The 22,297-nt window shown below is 54.2% G+C and overlaps 1 protein-coding gene across 1 annotated transcript in view; it reads left to right on the top strand.

Moving 5' to 3' along the window:
* Positions 1-22,297, top strand: part of PEBP4 (phosphatidylethanolamine binding protein 4) — a 72,676-nt gene that overhangs the window by 5,382 nt on the left and 44,997 nt on the right. Inside the window, exons 2-3 of the mRNA XM_068421431.1 lie at positions 2,710-2,858; positions 4,450-4,582. Of these exons, the coding sequence (XP_068277532.1) occupies positions 2,716-2,858; positions 4,450-4,582 (276 nt within the window). The 5' untranslated portion in view covers positions 2,710-2,715. The remainder of the gene's footprint in view (positions 1-2,709; positions 2,859-4,449; positions 4,583-22,297) is intronic.

Here is a 22,297-nt window from a genome sequence, read left to right as displayed (position 1 = left end):
TCCAGGCACAGGCAGACCAGGGAAGATGGATGCCAGTGGAAATTACCCATCCCCTGGGTGGGTTTGCTGGGCCTGGAGTATTAGTGCAGGTGGGGTTGTGTTGGGGCAGATGTGCTACAGCCTGGCAGCAAAGCCAGCAGTGCTGGCAGCTCTTGAGTCACCCCGTCCCATGCATGTGTCTAAAGCAAATAATCCGGTGGCTTTGTGCCCCTGGGAGCCCGTCTGACCTTGTGGGAGCATCGCCCAGAGCTGTGGTCTGGCTCTGGCAGCACAACTTCCCTGTGCACTTATACCCTGGTGGGGTGGGTTTGCTGCACGGGCTCCCCACAGCCTCTTCAACTCCATCTCCCAAGCAGGACAAATAGGATCTTTGTAATTACTCTGCAAATAGCTTTTAGAGAAAGCCACAGTTCATCTCACAGAGGATGCTGCAAGAGATTGCTGCTCCCATGGGTTTTTCTTCCAGAGCATCCCAGGGGGATCCCTCTGCACCTTGTCTGTCAGCAAACCCTTTTGTGCTGATCCTCTCGGGAGGTCTCTGGGTGGAAGTGGCTGACATTGCCTCTGTGTGAAGGGCTTCTCTCCACCTCTAGGCTTAAAATAAAATACCCCTGTCCAGAGTTCATCCTGGCTCTGGATATGCTGTTACTTGGGTAACCTCTGCAAAGTGGTTACCCAAAGTAACCACTGCAGGAACCAACTGAAGCTGGTTACTGTGAAATACTGATGCTCTTCTGCTATCCTGGGACAGACCTGGGGGTCTGAGCTGCCAGAGCCACAGAAATGCGAGCCTTGTGCCAGCTTTGCTGTTTCCATGCTTAAATAAGCAGCAAAAATGAGTGGGTTTACCATGATGGGAGTCCCTTTGGCAGGGAGAGTCTCTTGTCCATGTCTGCAGCTCTCCTGGTGTCCAAGTCCCCGTGTCTGTCCTGGTCAAAGCTACTGTCCCTTCACCTGTCATCCTCTTGCTGAGCTTTCAGCAGAGCTGTCTGCTTTCTAAGGCAAGTCCTGCTTTTCTAAGAAACCACCTTTCTGCAGTGGAGCATCTCTGGGCAACTGTCATCATCACCAGTCCTTGGGTATGCCTTGCCTGGGGCTGTGATCCCCCTGTGTGGCTCCCCTGAGCTATCACCCCCCCTGTGATACCATGTGAGGATGTAAACCCCGTTCTGGTGATCCTGACTCATGTGAACCAGCGCTCCTGACTCTGATGGGAAAAGCTTTCCTCACGTGAGCCTGGTTGCAGGCTCAGGGCTCTAATTATGGGGTTCGCCCATCTTGTAGCGTGGGAACCGGAGCCATTAGCCCCTAAACCTCCAGATCATTCCCAATACATTAATGCTTTTAATTAGTTAAGCCCGATGCCTTTTTTCCTCTGTAATGACAGCGGCACTAGTGCTCACTCGTGCTCGCTCTGCGTGCCGGTACTTCATTATATAATGATACAGCGTGTGGTGTAATACCTATTCCCAACTGACAGCGGGTTTTTTGCATATGCCTCATCTAGCACTGATTAGGCAATGGAGAAGATGGGCTGGGGCAAAAGAACACTTGGGCTGGACCCTTTCTAATTAGCTGGGAAGTTGTTAGTGCAGGGGGGAGTGAGGTGAGGACCCAGTGCTGGTGGGTCGGTTGGAGAAGGTTGCCATGGGATGAAAACCCATTGCCTGTTTTCATGCTCCTGTAGGGGATGAGCTGTCCCTTCCCCGGGGCTGTGTTTCATTCCCAGTTCCTTCTTCCCGTCCTTCCAGGGAAACCATCTCCACGGCAACCTCAAACCTAGAGGCTCTGCCTTGGAGCTGCTCACCCATCCCCAGGACCCGGCGGGTAAGTGCCTTGGCAGGGGCAGCCTTGGTGGCCCTGGCCACCGGGTCCCTCAGTCTGCTGCAGGCACCTCGGTGGAGGTGAGGGCTGGTGTTGGGCTGGGCAGGGGTGTGGGTATATGAACCTCCTACCCCAGTTCTCCTTGGGGCTTGGCTTGTGCTTTGTACAGACTTAAAAATGGGTGACCATGGCTGTCCTCATGAGGGGAAAAGTTCTGCCCTGGCTCTGGAGGGGGTGGCTGGGTTCAAGGTGAACCCTTGTGCTGCTCTCCCGCAGATGCTCTGCCTGGGGTCGGGGGTGTGTTGGTCAGTGTGTGGTGGCTGGTCGTGCTTCCCTCAGAGTCTTGGTAGGACTGTGACTGGGCCTGAGACCAATTTTATCTTTTCTATCACCTTAGAGTCCTAGGGAGAGCAGCAGGGCCAGCACCTGGGGACAGGGACTCTGTTCCCTCTGGGTGCTGCCCAGGCTTGGAGCGCGGTGTCACGGTGATCACCATGGTGATGACCATAACTGGGCTGGGCTGCCCAGCTTGTGAGGTCACGTGCACATCCCTGGGGCCGTGCAGGAGGGTGCTGATGCACCTTCCTCATAGGTGGGCAGAAATGGGTGCTCTGGGATGCAGGGTCTTGCTGGGGGCTTGGTGTGCCTGGCACAGGGCAGCAGCAGGAAACACAGTTAATTTCTGGCATAATTGGGGTTAATGATGTGGAAGTGGGGGAAAAAAATGTGTGAGGATGGGTGTGCTTTGCCTGGGGCTGGTTTCTGGGGGGGTGACCCGGAGCAGGGTGGTAGGGATGCTGTGGCTGCTACCAGGTACTGGGAGGGCAGCGCTGGCTGGCAGCTCTGCCCATGGGACTGACCCGCTCTGTCCCTCTGTCCCTGCAGGGCAGGATGAAGCTGCTGGGTGCTGTGCTGCTGGCTGTGGGCCTGCTCAGCACCGCTGCCTGGGGCGAGCAGCAGCCCCCCTGGCCAGACGAGCCCTCGCGGACCTGCTTCTTCCAGATCCTCAGCGACCAGGACAGCGAGTTCTGCAGGTGAGTGACTCCCTGCTCTCTCCTTGCTGAACTGCACCAGCCCTGGACATCCCATGACACGCTGCTCTTCCCTGTCCAGCTTATCACCTCCTGGGACAGTTAGTTCCAGTGTCCCCTTTGCCAGGGCTATAAATATTGGTGGCTTTCTTCTGGCACGAATCTGGGCCAGAGCGAAGCAGAGCAGTGCCTGCCGCACTGTGCAGCTCTTGTCTTATGCAAGCTGGGATCTCAGTGTCTCTGGTCACCTCGAGTTGCTCCTTGGTCCGTTTTGCAGAGGCTTTTAAAGCGACTTACAGCATCAGAGATGACATGTTTTCTGCAGAAAGTTTCAGAGGAAGGAGGTTCCTTTTGGGGAAGGGAAGTCCTAGAACAGGTCATCCCACAGACCTCAAAGCCCATCCTGGAGAGATGTTAATGCTTGAGGTGTGGGTGTGGGAAGAGGAAGAAGCCTGGGGAGCTTCTCCTGGAGCTGCAAACGGGCACTTTGCTGCTGTACCAGCGGGGCCCCAGCTGAACAGCCACTGGATGCACCCCTTTGCCCAGCTGGTTGGGACTGAAGGTCCTTGGCTTAAACTCTTGCTGCTGTAGATGGAGGCAGGGCTGGGTGAGCAGTGGCACACGTGCCCCTCGCCTGTGGGGGCTTCTTAATATCCCACATTACTGGGAGCTTCTGCATCAAAAACTTCCTTTCTGCTACTTTCCAATTAATCAAAACGCTCTCTAAATGTGAGCAACTTCAGCTTCTAGATGAAGGCAAGCAGAGATTTCACTTGGCCCCAGCTTCCTCCCACAAACCATGAGCAGAAGCACCTTGCTTTGAACTCTCAGCCTCCTACGTGCCAGCCCTGTGCCAGTGCAGGTGTTTGCTCAGCAGGCTGCAGGATTCAAGGGCTACTCCTGTGAGTGTGTCAGTGGCAGCAGATCTTCAGGGTGGCCTTGAGACATGCCATCCACACCCTGCGGTGACCTGGCAGCTTGTTCCAGCAGTCCCTTTCTCCATGAGATAATGCAGAAGGAGAAAGCAGCTCATGCAGAAGTCAGAGCTGGAGATCTCTGACCTATTATTCACAGAATCCCAGAATCAATGAGGTTGGAAGAGCCCTCTGGGATCATTGAGTCCAACCATTGCCCTGACACCACCATGCCAACTAGACCAGGGCACTAAGTGCCATGTCCAGTCTTTTCTTAAACACCTCCAGAGATGGTGACTCCACCTTCTCCCTGGGCAGCCCATTCCAGTGTCTAATGACCCTTTCCGAGAAGAAATGCTTCCTAATGTCCAACCTGAACCTCTCCTGACCAAGCCTGAGGCTGTGTCCTCTTGTCCTGTTGCTGGTTGCCTGGGAGAAGAGGCCAACTCCCACCCCACTACAACCTCCCTTCAGGTAGTTGTAGACTGCACTAAGGTCACCTCTGAGCCTCCTCTTCTCCAGGCTAAACACCTCCAGCCCCCTCAGCCGTTCCTCGTAGGTCAGACCCTCCAGACCCTTCCCCAACTTGGTCGCCCTCCTCTGCACTCGCTCCAACACCTCAACATCTTTCTTGAAGTGCGGGGCCCAACACGCTCTTCTCTCCCTCTTTTTCTCCACAGAGGGCATTTAGAAATCATCTACCCGGAGCTGGGTGATGTGGGCTGCATGTACATCCCCGTGTGCCACCAGTACCGGCGGCGGATGAGCAGGGAGTGGGGCAGCCCCCGCGTTCGCTACGCCAAGGCTGAGAAGGTGAGTCCCGCGGTCGCCTTTGCTCCACGCTTTGCCGCGTTAATTAAAGGTGTAGTTGACATGGTGGTGTCAGGGCAATGGTTGGACTTGATGATCCCAGAGGGCTCTTCCAACCTGGTTGATTCTGGGATCATGAGGGGGGGGTTCACTGGGAAAGGGCTGCTTAAGCATCTGTGTGGTCGTACTTTGACCCTGGCCGTGGCGCTTTGTCTGGGAGCTGGGCAGGGATGTGGCTTCGCACCCCTGTCCTGCTGCCAGCGCGCTGGTGCCTGCTCAGGTTGTGCTGATAAACTTTTGCCTGAAATCAGGGTGATTTTGTGAGCTTTGGCCCGTGCTTTGCATTGCTGCAGGGTTTGGGTTGAGGCTGAGCTGGGAGCAGACGGAAACGCAAATATTTTGGTTAAAATGAAGTATTTTGGTTAAATCATTTTTAAAAAGGATACTTTGTGGGCGACTTTTTGGATACTTTGTGGGCGACTTTTTGGATACTTTGTGGGCGACTTTTTGGATACTTTGTGGGCGACTTTTTGGATACTTTGTGGGCGACTTTTTGGATACTTTGTGGGCGACTTTTTGGATACTTTGTGGGCGACTTTTTGGATACTTTGTGGGCGACTTTTTGGATACTTTGTGGGCGACTTTTTGGATACTTTGTGGGCGACTTTTTGGATACTTTGTGGGCGACTTTTTGGATACTTTGTGGGCGACTTTTTGGATACTTTGTGGGCGACTTTTTGGATACTTTGTGGGCGACTTTTTGGATACTTTGTGGGCGACTTTTTGGATACTTTGTGGGCGACTTTTTGGATACTTAATACTTTTTTTTATAATTAAATTATACCACAAAAGACCCTCACAATGAGACTTTTTCAATTGCTTTCAAACTGTTTAAGGCAAACGCGGGGTGTTCGCACCCCGAGCTGGTGCCTGCGCGCGTGTGACCGGTGCCTGCCCGGAGAAACCGGATTAATTAATCTAATCAGCCCCGGGGTTAGTGTGCGATGGTGGTTACCGGTAACGGGGGGAGCTCCGGGGCTGCTGTTCCCACGCGTGGCCGCCAGGTGGCAGCATTGAACTTCCCGAGTACTGGGAGCACTGGGAGTACTGGGAGCCGCTGAGCCCCCTCCTGGGTGCTGCACCCCGGCGACCCCCGTGCTGGGGGGGGGGGTAATCTGAGAAGTGAGGTGTTGTGGGGGTCTTTGGGTGTTGGGATGTCATCCAGCACCCCCGGTGTCCCCCTGTGACCTGCCCAGTTGGGGACCGCAGCTGGCCGGAGGGTGCTGTGGCATCAGCTTGCGGAGGGCACCTTGTCCCCAGGTCCCCAGTGCAGTCCCTGGTGGCACCCTGGTGCGGTTTCCCCGTCGTTACCTCCAGCCCCGGCGGCTGCGAACGCTTCGGCTGCAGCTAATAAGGGAGAAACCCGGCTCTTGTGCGTCTTGGCTTTACCTTGAAGTGTTCAGAATCAGTTTTTCTGGCTGCTTCATCGCCGTCTGGAAAGTCTCTTCCCCCTGTCGATCACATGGTTTGAAGTACAACTTTCCCTTAAAGATGTCTGATTCTTCCCCAAAAAAACAATCCTCCCTGGCAGAGGATGCTGCACACAAAACCATCCAGCCCTCGTTCAAACCCTCCCTGGGATGTAGGCAGTTGCTTTTCTGTATATTTTAGTCCTGGAAAGCAAACCACGGCAGGGAGAAGGGAAGGGGCTTGGCTGTGGTGATGCTGGTGGATGCTGCTCTGCCCAGTAAACGATACTGCTGGCTGTGGGGAGGGTTTTGGGGCTAAGCAGAGCCAGACCCTCACCCGGGTGTGCTGGGGGGACACAGGCTTTGTGTTTGTGAACCTGAAAAGAAGAGCAGGCGGGTGAGCCTGCCCAAGCCGGGCTGGGGAGCTGGCTGTGTGTGTCACTTGTGCACATTTATTTTGGGATGAGATGCCAGCTGTGGCACCGAGGGGTAGGCAGGTCCCCAGGGAGCCCGTTACAGAGGGCCGGTGGCTCCTGCTGGCATTGGTGCTGGCTGATGGCTCTTCGCTGGCAGATTTGGCACCGTTTCCTTCCAAGACAACTCGGCACATCTTGCGCTGAGGCGGCATCTGAGGACACGGGCCCCGCTGCCTCCCTTGGTTTGCATTTATTCTCTCCTGGAGCCTTAGCCAGGAACACAGCTGGAAGCCTTCCAGGGTCTGCTGCATGCAAACTGAGGGTTCAATTTTGGGCAAGGGGCTGCACGGCCCTAATTTGGTTGCAGAGAACTGGTTCTGAATTGCCTCAGCTTTTCTCTACAGGAATATATATTTTTCTTACTCCTGAACCTATATGGATGCTTTGGGATAATCTTTTTCCCCCAAAAATCACCCTAAAGTGAGTGGGAACAAGAGTTGCCTTATCCTATGCCAAGGCTGAGGCACACACAGGTGACAGGGTTGTTTTTTATGGTTTATGATGGGATTTCTAAGGTCAGGAAACTTGATCTTTTTTAATTCCCAGATGAGAATAGGAAACCTCCTTTGAAGTTATCTCTGTCTCTCTGTGATGCTTCCCAGGACAATGGGGTGCTACAGCCCTGCTGAGGCTCAGCAATCTCGTGGCTGGAGTGGGGAGAGATGGGCTGGGTGAAGGGCTGGCTACACTCTTCATGTCAAAATCGGTGGCAGAAAAACTCGGGGTTTGAGTATGAAAACTTGTGTAGGAAGTGTCTGCTTTCCGTGGAACACTTTGTCTCTTCAAGAAAAACCATCACCAAAAAAGCCAAATGTGGAGTGTTTGTTTTTATCTCTGGAAATATTATCAGTTTTCTGAGGAGGGGGAACGGGACATTTCCCATCCTTGTTCCAGATGCTGCTAACGGGGCTGGTGGGGGCCACGTTTCACCCCGCTGTGCTGAAGGTCTCTGCTCGCAGTCTCGGTGCTCCTTGGTGAAGGCAACAGCGATGTGTTTGTGGGTGATGGCCCTTAGGGTGGGGTGGCACCTTGCTGAGCTTTGGTCTACCACCACGTGGCCTGGGGGATTCCAATACACCATCTTGTGTGTGTTTGGGGGGGTTTTAATAGACATTGATGCTTATCTAGTATAGACACTGGGGCACTGCAGCCTGGCAGCCAGCTTTGTCAAACTTTTACTTCCCAAAAGACCCATCTTGGACTTTTTTTTGGTGCAAAGAAGGCAGCTGTTACCTCTGGCTGCTACCTCTGTGAGCAGAGGGATAACAGACCCATCGCCAGGCTTGGGGAGGCTGGTGATTGAGGGTTTGGGTACCCTGGCAACCCTTTAGCTGGGCACAGACATACAAACCCGCTGTGTGCATGGTTTGGGCATGTGGGAAGTATGTGTCCCACAGTCCCATGCTGGAGCAGAGCAGCCAGTTGGTCCATCCTGGTGTCACAGAGGTCTGGGTGGGTGTGAGATGCAGCCCTGGGATGCTGAGGATGCTCGGTCCTTACTGGGAGACCCTGCTGAGCATCAGAACTTGCTCTGCAGGCATCCCATGCAGCCCTTGGGTACTGCCACAAAGATGTGCCACGGAGCAAACGCACATGGAGGCATCCTCCTGAAAACCTTGGCAGAGGAGCTGCTGCCAGACCCTTTCCCAGGGCAAGGAGGCAGCAGGAGCGGAGTGGAGAACATCTGGGTAGGTGGGAAATGCGCCCTCCTTGTCCTGCCTCAATATTGCTTTGCTCAACCAAAAATAAATTGGAAAAGAAAATTGGACATTGCATCAATTTGGGGCAAGTTTATAAATTCTGCAGCTAAGCAATCCCAATAGAAGGTGATAGATCGCCCGCGAGCGCGCGGCCCCGGCCGTGATGTATGGTCGCATTAGCCGAAACGCCGTGTTACATGATTCTGTTTTATTACCCCTGTTGGTGGCAGACAGAAAAACAGATTACGCTTGAGATCAAATCGATAGGAACTTTATTTACTGGCCTTTTAAAAACATATTTCTGCACTTTATAAAAACATACGGTAGATGCTATTGATAGAACTTGTCTGCTTGTTAAAAAGCAATTTGCCCACTGCGGTGTTCTCAAGCTGCAGTTTATGGCACCACCTTTTACCTGCTCTTCCAGATCTCTTTTCATCACAGGGCTTGACGACTTCCTTAGAGGTTTCTTTGGGCCGTGCTCTCACTAGTTTAGGGTGCGGGGAAGGGATAGGACTTACTCTCCGACTGAGGGACCAGAAGTCTCAGGAATAAAGTGCTTTTCTCAGGGTTTTCTAACTCAAACTGAACTTTTTTAAAGTTAAGTTGTTCTTGTGAGAACCCTCTCCTGTCCAAACCAGTCTGAGAAGACAACTTGCACTTGTGTGAACTGGAACTTCTTTCTGCAGCTATACAGATTACTGCCTTTTCTCTGCTCTTTCAAGAACTGTACATTTTCATAGCACCTTATTTAAACCCACTTCTGTGGCAGGACAAGCTGGAGCTGAAAAGGCAGCAGGAAAAGCCCACCAGCTGTGTGAACCATGGGATGGTGCCCTTGTGGGTTGCATTTGGCTTAATGCAGAAGTGGCTCCATGTGCTCTTTGTGCTTAAGCCTTAACCAGCACCCTGGGGTGCTGCTGTGGGGCTGGAGAGCCATGGCGATGTCCTGCCACGGGGCTGGGGATCGCAGCCATGCCCAGGGTGAAGGGCAGGAGTAGGAGCCTCTCCCAGGAGCTTGGGTTGTGCCTGGAGTCCATGGCTAAATCACTTGCTGGTTATATCCCAGCCTTGGCCCAGTCTCTCCTCCTTTTGTGAACACTTGGTGGCCGGATTGGGGACAGTCCTAATTTATAAAGGTTTCTGTGCTCCAGGGTCTGGGGCCCATTATTTGGGAGTTTATTCTTATGAGGGAATTCATGAGCTTTTAACAGAAGGAGGGGAAGGTCGGCTTAATCCCCTGATGGGGGTGTGCTCTGGTTGTGTCAGGCAGTGATTTGCAGCTGGCAAAGAGGGGGCTTTTGAGCAGTACCCAGGTTAAATTCAAGTCTCATTAAAGAAGATGGTTTTAAGCAGAATATTCCTGACAGTTTGTGTGTCCTCCTTGGCTTGTGGAACCCTCTGGGGTTAAGGAGCCACCAGCATGTTTTTCTCTCAATCCTGTCTGGGCTACTTAAAAAAACAATGGCCCAACATTCCTTCCCGATGCTGTCAGCCAGATATTATGGGGCTTAGCCCAAGTCCCTGGTGAGGAACCCCTCCCTTCTGCCCTGCTGGAGCTGGTGCTGGTTTGGGTTCCCATGCCCTGGGACTGCGCCGTGGCATACCAGCATCCCCGACTTCAGAGGGCTGCCAGCCCCGTGGCTCCCCGGCGCCTGGGACCGTCCCAGCTTTGCAGCGACTTCTGAGCGCAGAGGGGTTGGTGCGAGGCCTGCGAGCGACCAAAGTGCCTCTTTGAGGGCTTAAGTGTGGGGTGTTAAAGCAAAAAAGCTGTATGTGCTGCAGGCTCTTCTGCGCTGCATCAGCCCTGTCCTCTGCTGACCCGCTCCCAGGCAGGACCGCGCAGGGGCTGGCAGGCTGCTGTGGAGGTTTGGTTTGGGATGCAGCTCCCCTCTGAGCAAAGCAGGAGCAATTCCCAGGAGAGCATCCTCGATGTAAGCACTGGAAAAGCACAGGGTGTTGTACCATGATGGGCCCTTGCCCGACCAGACGGGACTGATGGGACGGCTGGTGCTGCATGCGATGAGAGCCTCTTTCCATGAGCAATCTTGGCAGAAATGTCACTTCACATCTGTTTCATTACCTACACGTTTGCTGGACATTTAACTATCCTGGACAAATAACCTTCCCCTTCAGGCAGAAGGATGGGCGTTGGAGATGGCAAGAACCTACAGGTCATCCCTCTGCTCTCCTTGTTGCTTATGTGTTGGCATCCACGCAGGATGCTGTTCCGACAGCAAAGTGTTTGAAGCAGCTGATGGTTTTACTTTGATCCCCGCAAGCGCTATACAGTAATCAAAGTTTAAGCTGCTTTGCATGAAATAATTGCTTAACAATCATATAAGACAAAGTGATTCAACAAATGACAATTAGGACTTGTGATATATGGAACAGATGCAGTCAGTGTACCATATTATAATGTGCTAATACAAGATTGACAGCGCAATAATAGGAGAGAACAGCCACTCAGCCTATAATTTGAAACCAAATGTGAGGCTGTCCACAGAGCTCACATCCGAACGGGCTGTAAAATCAGAGGTAAGAAGGCACAAGGTTCACAAAGACTCATTAGCAGGTTGGCTGTGAGTTTTTGAGGAGGGGGGGGGGAATTTCCTGCTGTAAAATGACTTATGGGGTGGAAAACCTCAGCCTCCTCGTGTCTATATGTTGGGAAGCAAGTAACCTGTGTCTCCCTGGTCTCAAACAGGCTGTAGCTGCTGCTGTCCCCCGTTAACAGCAGGGTTTTGGAGCAGAGAGCTGCTCCTGTGCCATGGCAGCATCGTGTCCTGGTGCCAGGGGACCGGACACATCACATAGCGTTACTGTACAGCGTGGGTACACGAACCAGACAACGGTGTTAAGGACCAAATGAAATTAAGCCTGATCTGAACACGGAGGTCTCCTGGGCATTCCCAAGCCCTAAATGATACTGATGGGTGGCAGGGCACCCTTTAACCCTGTCCATGGTGATTAAGGCAGCTTGCTCTTCTCTTGGGGTAAATCAGGAGCTGGGGACATGTGTGGGAGCGGAGGCTGTCAATCTCTAATGCCCCCTGCATGGGCAAAGGCAGGAGCTGGGGTCCGCCCTCCCCAAGCCCCTCCATGGGCTGGATGCACCATGCCATGTGCTGCACCCTCCTTCTAGAGCTGCTTTGGAGCCAAAGAGATCAAAGGAGCTAATATTTTCAGCGCTGGTGACAAAACAGACTTCAGCTCATCTTGTACTTTACACACACCTTGCGCTTATCCCACCAACATATAATTTTATCATATTTTATTATTAAATAAACATGCCAGAAAATATACTTTTTGTATGTGGGGGAGGATGGGAAGGTTTGGTAATTAAAACTTCTATCCATCAATGCTTAACTCCAAGAGATAATTGTGTTGCTTCTGCAGATGTATATTTTGTGTTGAATCACCCAGTTTTGTGTTAAAATTGGAGCTGGTGCTTGTGTGTGGAGCTGGGATGTGCTGGGGGCCATGTGGGACCCCAGCGGGCACGTCCTGGGCAGCGTGTGATCAGGCACTGGCCGAGGAGTTGGGAATTGGGCTTTTTGTCTCTGTGATGCTGGTTTATTGGATGGGCAAGTCCCTGCCATCGCAGGGCACTTCTGTGACCGCTTTGTCTTTAATGTGTTAATCTGAACGCGGCAGCGATGCGCCCGGCGGGGGGGGTCTGGTGTAAAGAAATAGATATTTTTCTTATTTTTTTAAATGGTAATGTCAAGCTGCATTGTAGAAACAGATTAATCTATTGAAAATAACCTCATTTTTTTTTTTTCCCCACCTTGTGTTTGGGATTTTCTCTGTGTGCCAGCTGCAGCCTGCGCTTACCTGCAGTGTGTGCTGGCATCGGGCACTCAGGATTTAAGAGCCTTAGCTGGGGTGATGCTAGGGAAAAGGCTGCAAAGCTCAGCCCTCCTCTTATTTAAACTCCCCACCTATTTTATTTTCAAGTGGACCCTTAGGAAGCGCAGCCCCCATGAACCTCCAAAGCCCATCTGGGGTTTCAAAGTCAGGTTCAACACCATGGTTGATGGCAAATCAATGACCCCTGAGGTGAGGTGTCACACTTGTCACATCTCCTGCTGCCCCAGGACCTGTCTTGGCTTTTTCAGAACAAATTAGTGACATTTTGGGTGGGCAGGAGGGTTTAGAGTAGGAGGCAGGCTCCTCCTGACCCTCCTGGCACTTGTGCCTTGAAAATTGGATTTGTGGGGTCTGAAATAATGTTTAATCAGGGGGGTGCAGCTGCTGCACCTCATCAGCTATAACATGGACCTGGCTGGCCCCACTCCTGCCTCTGCAGCACTGGCCTTGGACCTTGTTGGGGCTGGGAAAGGCTCTGGGACCAGACCTGGCACGGGGTTGGGGTGTTTTGGGGGGTCTCTGCTCCATCACCCTGCTCGTTGCAGGCAGGTATTGTCCTCCCTGCTCTTTGCAGAGGGGTTTGGGGGCACCTGGGGTCTCACTGGGACGTGGTGAGTTGCTGAGCACAAGGATGAAAAAGCCATGAAGTGCTGGTGGCTTTGACCTGGGAGAGCCAGGAGGAAAGTGCTGTAGGGGAGAGGTGCTTACCCCTAAAACACACCCTGACCCTGCTGCGCTGCCGGAGCCCTCCCCTGGGACTGTCCAAGCATCTCCCGTCCCCTTTCCAGCATCCAGAAGGGCTCGAGCCTGCTCTGGGTTCAATTTTGACATGGGAGGGTAGCGATGCCCTTCAGATGGAGGAGCAGCCCTCGTGAGGTCCCTTTTCTGCAGGGACACCCACTCTGTCCTGCTTTCCTGCTCCAGCTGCGTTTCCCGAGCACCACCTCCAGCTCAGGGTGGCATCCCAGGGACCACAGCCTCATCCCTGGGCTCTGAGCTTCCTCCCCTGCTGCACCTTCCCCGGTGCCTCCCTGGAGGAGTAATTCTTCCCCATTTGGGGGGCTCCTGTAACAGCCCCGAGCTCACCTGCCTCTTCCCCGCTGCTGATCTCCGGCAGAAATGTTTCCCTTTTCCCCGCAGCGGGGAGGGGACGGGGGATCTCGGTTATACAAGCTGGGGTTGGGGCGACTATTTTGGATCCCTCCTTCCTGCCTCCAAATTGCAGCTTCGAATGTGACAAGTTACAAAACATTTGAGTCATTTCTCTCTCTCTCTCTATCACTGCTTTTCCCCCCACCAGGAGAAACTCGTCCAGGTTTGGGTTATTTTATAGGGAAATAAATAAACTGGGGGGGAAGGGGGCTCCCTGCCTGCCCCCCACCCTGGGTGGCTGCGTGCAGCCCCCACGCAGGGTAACTCTGAGCACTGTTTATGTAAGCTGCTCATGTTCTGCTGAGCTGCAGCGAGAGCTGTTGTCGATTCAGAGGAAAGCCCACGTCTGCCCACGTAGGATCTCCCGAGCAGGGTTGTGTAACGGGGAACGCTGCGCCGGGGGGCTGCCACGCAAGGCTGGGGGGGGGGCTGGGAGATCCTGTTTTGGGGGTATCTTGGAGATCTGGGGGCAAAGGAGCAGAAAAAGTGTTGTGGAAAAGTCCGTCTGCTTTGATGTGCTGCGGGGAGAGGAGGGAGCGGGGTACCCACTGCTGCATCTCCCAGGGGGCTTGGGGATGCTCGGGGGGTCCTGCCCCGGGGTTGGCACCGCGTGTTGGCGTGTGTGTGTGTCTGAGTGTGGGCTTTAAACTAATCGAGTCATTGGGTGACTTCCAGCATCTTTGTTTCTTGGGCTCTTGGAAGCAAAGGGGCTTTGCTGGCAGATAAGGTTTGGTGCTGGACTCGAGGGAAATATTTGCGACGTCTCCAGAGCCCCTTGACGGAGGGGGTGGCCTGATCCTGAGCGCGCTGGGATTATCATGTCAATGGTTCTTTACCTAAATACCAAAGAATAAGGGAAGCTGGTGGCTTGGGTTGCTCCCAGCCTCTGCGAAACGCTATCTCGGCTATCGGATTGGAGTTCTTTGCAGCGTTACATTTTTATCCATATTTATTCATGCAGAGCAGAGGCGCCGAGCGAGTCGCCCTGCCACGGGGCTGCTGGGTGCTCTGCTATACATAAGAATGAACCTTCATTTACATCCTCACTCCTTCCCCACAATTGAACTGTGTGGGTTATTTTTATTCCTCATGTGTGTGTTTTTTTTTTTTTTTACAGGGAGGAGGAAAAAAAATCCCCTCTAAATTCACTTTTTTTTTTACTTCTATTAAAATTTCCCCTCCTGAATTTTTATAAGCCATAGAAATGAGGCACAGGAGCGAGCTTCACCGGAGTGGGGAGGCCCAGGGATGAGGGGGAGGAATGCGTTTTGGGGCAAAGAGTAAGTTTATAACTATTTTTCTCTTAACTGGAGCAGTTAGCTGCACTGCAAGCCATTCATCTTCTGATTTAATAACTCATTCTGCCCGCACGGAGATGGGGTATTATATTCCTGGATATTGCTTTTCTTGGTATCAGGTATCAAAGACGAATCCACGTTTTCTAATAAAATACATTTTCATTGTGATTGAAATAAGCCTTTTCTGCTCCTTGCTTTTTCCCTTTATTTGGGGGACCAGAGCTCTCCTTCCCCAAGTCCCTCTTTCTAGCCTGACATTTATTTATTTCCCTTCCCAAGTGATGGTTTCAGCACTGGCAACAACTCCCTCATTTTCCCCCATCCCAGGGGGGCTCGTGTGATGGGAGAAGTGCTGCCATTTCCCTTGGGCTGCCCCTAATCAAATCTTAACTCCGATATTAGATTATTTTTAGCATATTTTTGCACCCAGGGGGTCTCCCCTGTTGCAGGGGCTGATGCACAGTGGGGATACCAGGGAGTACCAGCCACCTCAAGGGCTTTTTGTGACCATTTCACTCTCGATTGACAATTTATTCGCAGCAACTCATCCCCTGGAGCAAGCTTTTTCCCTTGTGCCCAAGGTCCTTTCTCCCTCGGGGGTGTGATGAGTTTGCAGGGCCTCGAGGCAGGGGCAGGTCGGGTGCGTTTGTGGTCGTGGAGGGTTTTTCTGGGAGCAGAGGGAGCTCTCGGCTCGCAGCTCTGCCGCTTCCCGCGCCGCCTCGCCGGGGTTGATATCCTCACACAAAACTTCTCCCTTTCATGTTCTCGCCTGACTGTCTCTTAACTAATCATTTGATCTCAGCATCTCCGCGAGAAGGTTCAGAGCCTGATCAGAAATTAATGGGAAGGAGGAATTCAGCAGCGGATCAAAGCGGCCGTGTCGCGGGCTGCGGTTCGGGGTTGAAAGCAGGGGTGACCGGTGGGGCGTGATGGCAGGGGGGGGACACGGGGGACGCTCGGGGACAGCAGCTCCTCGTGCTCTCAGTCCCGCTGCAGCAGGGAAGCAGTAAGTTGCAACCCCCACGCAAAAAGGGTCTTTGCACCGCTGCGAGCGGCCATCACCCTCGCGTCACGCCTGGTGTCGGTGCACCGAGGGGCTCGTAGCCATCTCCGGGGGTTTCTCTGTGTTTGAGGATGCTGCCTGCAGCATCACGCAGCGCCGGAGCCCACGTACGTGAGACAGGAATTCCCTTATTGAACAAATATTTGGCGAGTGGGAGGAGGAGGGGAGGCAGCAGCGCTGCTGAGCCCCCCGTGATGCTGCAGCCCCCCGTGGTGCTGCCCGGCCCCTTCCCAGGCAAACAGCAGCTGGGAGGAAGGGTGATGCCAGAGCAAAATGGGGCTGGGGGCATGGCATTGCACCCACCGGGTTTGCAAAAGCAGAGCTTTTCTCTACTAAACCTCTTGTAATTCCTACTACGCCAAGTGGACCCGGCTGCTTTTTTGGGGCAATGAGGCAGGGTGGGAGCGGGGCACACGCCAGCCCCATGGGTTGGGATTCGGTTGCTGCTTTGTGCCTGGTTTGCTCTGCAGCTGCAGGGCTTTGTCCCGTCCCTCCGGGAAGCGCTGCTCCCAGGGGATGTCCCTCTTCATGGGGGCAGGTCGCACGCAGTCGATGGGTTTGGCAGATTTCTTTCAGCTGGAGTGAAAAGCCTGGGAATTTGGGTGGAAATCTGGCTGTAAGGAAGCAGCAGAGCTCTTGGCATTTGGGGAGGAGACCAGCTCGGCTGGCACCGCTGCCTGCTCCCGGCCACCTCTGGGCTGATGCTCAGCTCAGTCTCTCCCAGGCCATCCGTGAGATGAGCCAGTCTGGGCTCAGCTGCCAGGAGACAGGAGCTGCCTCGAGCGCCGGGAGCTGCAGCCCTGCCAGCCTGGCACCTTTCCCCATTGGCAAGGGAAGGCAGGCTTGGAAAGTGGTCCTTTTGCCACCTTTTGGTCTTCTCTTGCTGGGACGTCACTGCAGGTGCCACTCGCTGCCGTTTGGTGGCAGGGACCTGCTGGGGCCGAGGGGAAGATGCTCTCAGGGAGATGCTCCTGGAGCAGATCCTGTGCAAAGCCACTGCATCCCCTGCAGTGAGCACAGCCTTGGTTTTCCCAGCAAAGATCCAGTAATGGGGAGAGGGATTCCTGCGAGACCCCTGCCCAGGCGATGTGACCCACATCCCCCCTGGGCAGCCGGTAGCGGCTGTGCTTGGGGTTTGAGCCCCGATGGATGCCGCCTTTCCAGAAAAATGCTTTATCAAACCTCAGCCTTGAGTCCTTTAATTATCTGCACCCAGGGTATAAATTGCCCAAGCACTTAAGGGCTGTTCTCAGCCAGGGCCTGAGGCCACGAGGGCTCATGCCCCTCTCCTTTGCACACCCAGCTGCATTTCAGCACACACTCATGCTGGTATGTAAAAAAAAAAAAATCTCCTTCAGGAGGGAAATGTGCAATTAAAATACCACCACACACACACAAAAACCCACCCGTGTCAGTCTCCAACCAGTGAATTAAATAAGGATGAAAGGCAAAAGCTAGCTCTGGCAAAACCCTAGGAAAGGAGCCATCAGCTCTCGGCGTCGTCCCGGGATTGCGAACCACGCCAATGAAATTTGGCCGCTTCATTTCATTCACTGTCAATCAGCGTTGCTGCTACTGATGCTTCCTCCTCTTTTTATATCCCCCGTTTCTTTTGGCGATGCCCAGAGCTCAGTTGTATCCCAGCCAGGCAGCCCTCATCACCAAGCGATTAAATCATCGTTAAAAAAAAAAAAAAAGGAGAGACATCTCAGACATAATAGTAAAAAGGGGGCGGTGAGGGGGGACGACGGCTCCGGGGCTATTTCTGCTCTGATATGTCCTGGCGCCGATGGTGCGTGTTCCCCAGGCACCGCGCGATGCCGAGCTGTGCCGAGCTGAGCATCACCTGCTGCAGATGGCAAAACGTGATGTTCAGAGAGGGCTCTCGCACCGTGCTGGGTTCCTGTGGGATCCCAAAGCCCCCAGCCCCAGGGACTGGTCCTGCTGTGATGCCGGACCCTGCACTGCCGCAGCCTCGCTGGGCTCCCGTGAGCTTCATCCCTGTGTGGAGCAATTGGGGTGTTGGTGAACGTGGCACGTTGTGCCTGGTCCTCAGGTATCCCTGCCTCTGAGCATCCTGAACCCCGAGCATCCTGAACCCTGAGCATCCCAGAGCCCCCGAGCATCCTGAACCCAGAGCATCCCTGACTCTGAGTGCCCTGAACCCTGAGCATCCCTGCCCCAAGCATCCCTGCCTCTGAGCATCCTGAACCCCAAGCATCCCAGATCCCCTGAGCATCCCTGACTCTGAGCACCCTGAACATCCCTGCCCCAAGCATCCCTTCCTCTGAGCATCCTGAACCCCGAGCATCCCTGCCTCCAAGCATCCTAGACCCCCTGAGCATCCTGAACCCTGAGCATCCCTGACTCTGAGCATCCTGAACCCCAGGCATCCCTGCCTCCAGGCATCCTGAACCCCAGGCATCCCAGACCCCCTGAGCATCTCAGACCCCCTGAGCATCCCTGTCTCTGAGCATCCTGAACCCTGAGCACCCTGAACCCCGAGCATCCCAGTCTCTGAGCATCCCTGCCCCGTGCCTTTCACGAGGGCAGCTGCCTCGCAGCCACTAAAATCTAGTGCTTTAATAACGGAGCTCTCGGGCTGTAAAGGGACCGTGGAGAGAGGGGGGAAATAATTGTGCGATCGGGGGCTATCGGTTCGCCGAGTGTTTCCTGCCCTGGGTTTGGCCGTTCCCAGAATAAAACTGAGCGATGAGGGTAGGGCTGCCTTCATGAAAACATGCCTAAAGGCCTGTCCCTGGGGACCACACACCAGTGGGCTGCGAGGGTCCCTGAGCCCCCTTGGTCGGGCGGGTGTTTGCAGCAGCAACGTGGCCCCGGTTTCGCACCGAGCCTCGGCGCATGTCCTTCTCTCTGGAGGAGGTTTCGTCTAAGTCCTGGGCTGTGGGAAATACCCAGCAGGTTGCTTGTATTTATTTTAAGGGGTTTGTGTTCGAATGCGATGCTCTAGGAAATCCCACTCCGCTCGTGACATCCCCGGGGCCACTCCTGCTGCCTTGGCGCGGGCGGCCACGACACCCAGCTCTGCCCCTGGGAGCAAAGTTGGGCTCAGATCCCGGCTTATCCCACGTGTGAAAAAAACCTGAGGGTGTGAACGCAAAACCTGCTGTCCCAGGGGACCGTCCCCAGGGTGGGGGGTGATGGGTCTGGGGGGGTGTTTGTCTGGGAAATAGCATTAAAAATAAGTTGTGTAGCGCTGGCGCGGCCGCCGAGCGGGGCAGCAAAGGGCTGGGCCGGCAACGGCTTTTTAATTTCAGAAATGTCACTGAGTCACGAATGACTCATAATTGTAATGGGAGACATTTCCAACCCGGCGCATGACTCGGAGATGTCTTCCAGGGATATTAGAGCTGTTTGTAAAAGCCAGGCCTTGCCCCGGCGCTCTCCCCCATTCCCCGGCTGGTTTGTGTCCCCCCCCACTTGCCAAGGTGACAGTGGCAGCAGAGATGCGGTCCCCTCGCCGGGCTGAGGATGCTCGTCAGTGTTCAGCAGGAGCAGGGGGACGCATTAACGCTCCCCATGAGGTGGCAGGTGTCTATTAAAGTGACTCCCGTCACCGCTGCGTCTGGCCTGCCCTTGACTCGGGGCTGCCCCGGCAGACAGCTCCGTGTCGGCGGCGTGACCCCCGGGGTATCGTCAGGCAGAGGGGCAGCGGCGTGACCCCCCCGGCTGCGCTGACCCCTGCCACTCTGCCTCCTGGGGACAGGCGCTTCGTCCCCTTGCCCATCATTTTGGGTGCAAAAGGCGCCTTTGCGGGTTTTTTACGGCTGCAGCTCCGTGTCGTGCAGAACAGCTGCCTGCGATGGGGGGTGTTTCTGTGTCTGAGCATCCTCCGGGTTATCCCTTGCTCTGCCACCCTTTCCCCCTCTTCCCAACCAGGGAAATTGTCATTCCCATTCCTGGTGTGCTGGGAAGGGGACAGGTCTGTGGTCGGGTCCCCGGGCAGCGCGTCCTCAGGTGCTGGTGGGTGGGTGCTGCGGTGGGTACCCAGGGGTGACACCCCCTCGGAGATGCCTCAGCGTCTGCTCTGCCTCTAGACCCAATTAATTAAGCAGGATTGGTATGAACTAAATTAGGGAGGTGTTTGATCCCGTCAGACCAGTTCCGAGCTCCCAGGGTGACTGGTGTGTGTCGGTGCCAGCATGGTCCCCGGTGCGATGCCGGGAGCCAGGCTCGGGGAGCCGTGCGGTTCCCTCCTCGCTGGAAATACTTTCTCACCAAATAGCATTAAATATTCCTGAGCTGTGAACGTCTTGGACTGATTTTATTTTCCATAAATAAACTTGTTGGGAGATATTTGGAGATGGGCCTAAGCTGCAGAACTTGGACTAGCTCCCAAAGCTCGCTGCTGTTTGGGCTCGAGGGGTTGGTTCAGGATTGTTTCGAGATTTTATTTCGGTTTTAAGGGTTTGAGATGAAGTAGCTGCCCTCAAACAGGACTCTCACAGTGCCTCCCCAAGCTCCCTCATCCCCCAAGGGCTGCTGATGGACGGAGAGGGCTTAACAGGCATCCTCTTGCCGCTATAGGGTCATATTGATATAGGTTGCTATAGGGGCTGGGGTTTTCAGAAGCAGCTGCTACTGCTGGGTGGTTCCAGCGTGGCCGGCCGGCCGCTGCACGTGTCTTCAAGAGGCAAGAGGCACCAAACCCCCGTTGCCAGGGCTGGGACCGCGGGGGCTCGATGTTTTAGGCAGCTCCCTGCACCAGCACCGTGCATTTATGGGGGGCAAACCCTTCCTCGTTGCACGTGCGAGGTGCCCCGAGCCAAACGGCTCCGAGCTGGTGACCCCTCTGGTCTTCTCACTGGAAGTGGGTTGCTTTCCAGATTGGGCAAAAGAAGGGAAAGGAAAAAAAAACCCAATCAATTCTGTTTGTTTATTTTTAAATGGGGAAATTAAGTAGGAGAGCTGTAAGGATGTGTTTGCAAACCCACTCCCTGCGCAGCGCATCTCGGGGATGCCGGCTCCGTGGGGCGAGGAGGTGAGGGTTTAATTCCCTTCCCTTACCGAGCGCTCTCTGCTTGCCTAACGTGTGCCTGATTAATTATGACAAGTACAGGATTGCTCGTTTGGTGAGCGCACATGCTCCCCGAACCCCTCGCCGGCCCTCACCCTCGGCTTCCCTTCTCTTCACTCAATTTTCAGGTTTATGCCGAGCGCAGCCATGGGAAGAGGAGTCTAATCTGACCCCTAAACGCTGTCACATCCTCATTAATTTGGCCATGTCTCCCCTGGTAGCCTAAGGGGACCGTCACAGCTTTAACGAGGCTCCGAGGGGGCCGTCACGGCGACAGCTTCATTTTGACAGCTGAGGTGGGAAAGGTGCAGCGTCAGGTTTTACGGTGGCTCCCGGTGCCGCCGTGGGCTGGTCCCCGGGCAGGATTTGGCCCGCGCCGTCCAAGCTGTGCAGCTCTGGGCAGGCGTTTTGGTTCAGCTTCGTTTCGCCCAGGATGCAGCCACTGCACCCGAATTTGCTCGTGGTTTAAAGCCCAGAGCGAAGGGATGCTGCTGGTGTGCCATTGCTGTGGGGACGGTGCCAGCATCCCAGCGTGGGGCACATCCAAACCCTTTGGAGAGCCCTGGGGTTTGGCACCGTGGCCAATTCTGGGCAATTCTGCTTTTTTCCCCCCCTATAATTCCTAAATTTAAATGTTTTATAGCCAAACCCCCCAGCAGGGTCCCCTTCCCAGGGAATATTCCCCGCCGGGGGGGTCAGAGGCCGCATCCACGAGCGGTTTTGTGTCCAGGGTGAGGATGCTTTGCTGTTTTGTGCAAGGGCAGTGGCTGATCCGGAGGGATCTTGCTTCATCCTGGGAGCTCTTTTTGCCTATTCTAATGCAAATGCACATTAGCTGATAATCTGAATGTTGAGTGGATTATTTCACCCCCAGATGAGCTGCTGTAAGGCAGATTTTTTTTTGCTTTCAGTATATTGAACCGAGAAAAAAAAAAAACCCTTGGAATTACATTTTATCACCAGAAGCCCGTGCAGGAATCACGCTTCGCTCTTTCCCTCGCACGCCCTAAAACAAATGAGGAAACACGACCTACTGACACCCTCTAACAGCTCTATCGCGTGTGCACGATAATTGCATCAGCAAACATTTGTATTGCAATTAAAGAGAGGAAGAAATAAACCCTGAGAAATCAATTAAAAGAGGGTCCCGGCTGCGGGAGCATCCTCCCACCTGTCCTGCTAAGATGCAATAAGACCCAACCATCCTGCTCCATCCTATCCCCCCACAAAACCACAGCAGGGCTTGACCCCCCAGGGTGGGGCTGAGCAGGGGGTTGGTTTTTCTCCTTCTCTCCAAATTTCCTGAACACTGGAGCATCGCTGCTGGCTGTGCATCACCGTGCTGGAGCATCGCTGCCTGGGGGAGTCGTGGCATCGCTGCCCAGTGTTGAAACCAGGAGGTTTTGGTAGCTGAGGGTTTGCCCTGGGTGCTGGCAGGCCAGGGAGCAGAGGCATCACCCCTGCACCCGCACGATGGTGGGATTCAGGTTTGTTTTTAGGGCTCAGACCAGCAGCAGTTTGGGTGAGTTGCTTAAAGCTGCCGGCACCTTCCCCAAGAGCCCCTCTCACCCCAGGACCAGATTTTTGCTCCACCCATCACCCCAGATAACAGAGGTTTGGGTGCAGGACGCCAACCCCTCCGAGCCCTG

The sequence above is a fragment of the Nyctibius grandis genome, chromosome 33, assembly GCF_013368605.1.
Source record: "Nyctibius grandis isolate bNycGra1 chromosome 33, bNycGra1.pri, whole genome shotgun sequence".
NCBI classification, from domain to species: Eukaryota; Metazoa; Chordata; class Aves; order Nyctibiiformes; family Nyctibiidae; genus Nyctibius; species Nyctibius grandis.
This window is presented reverse-complemented; position numbering and strand designations above follow the sequence as displayed.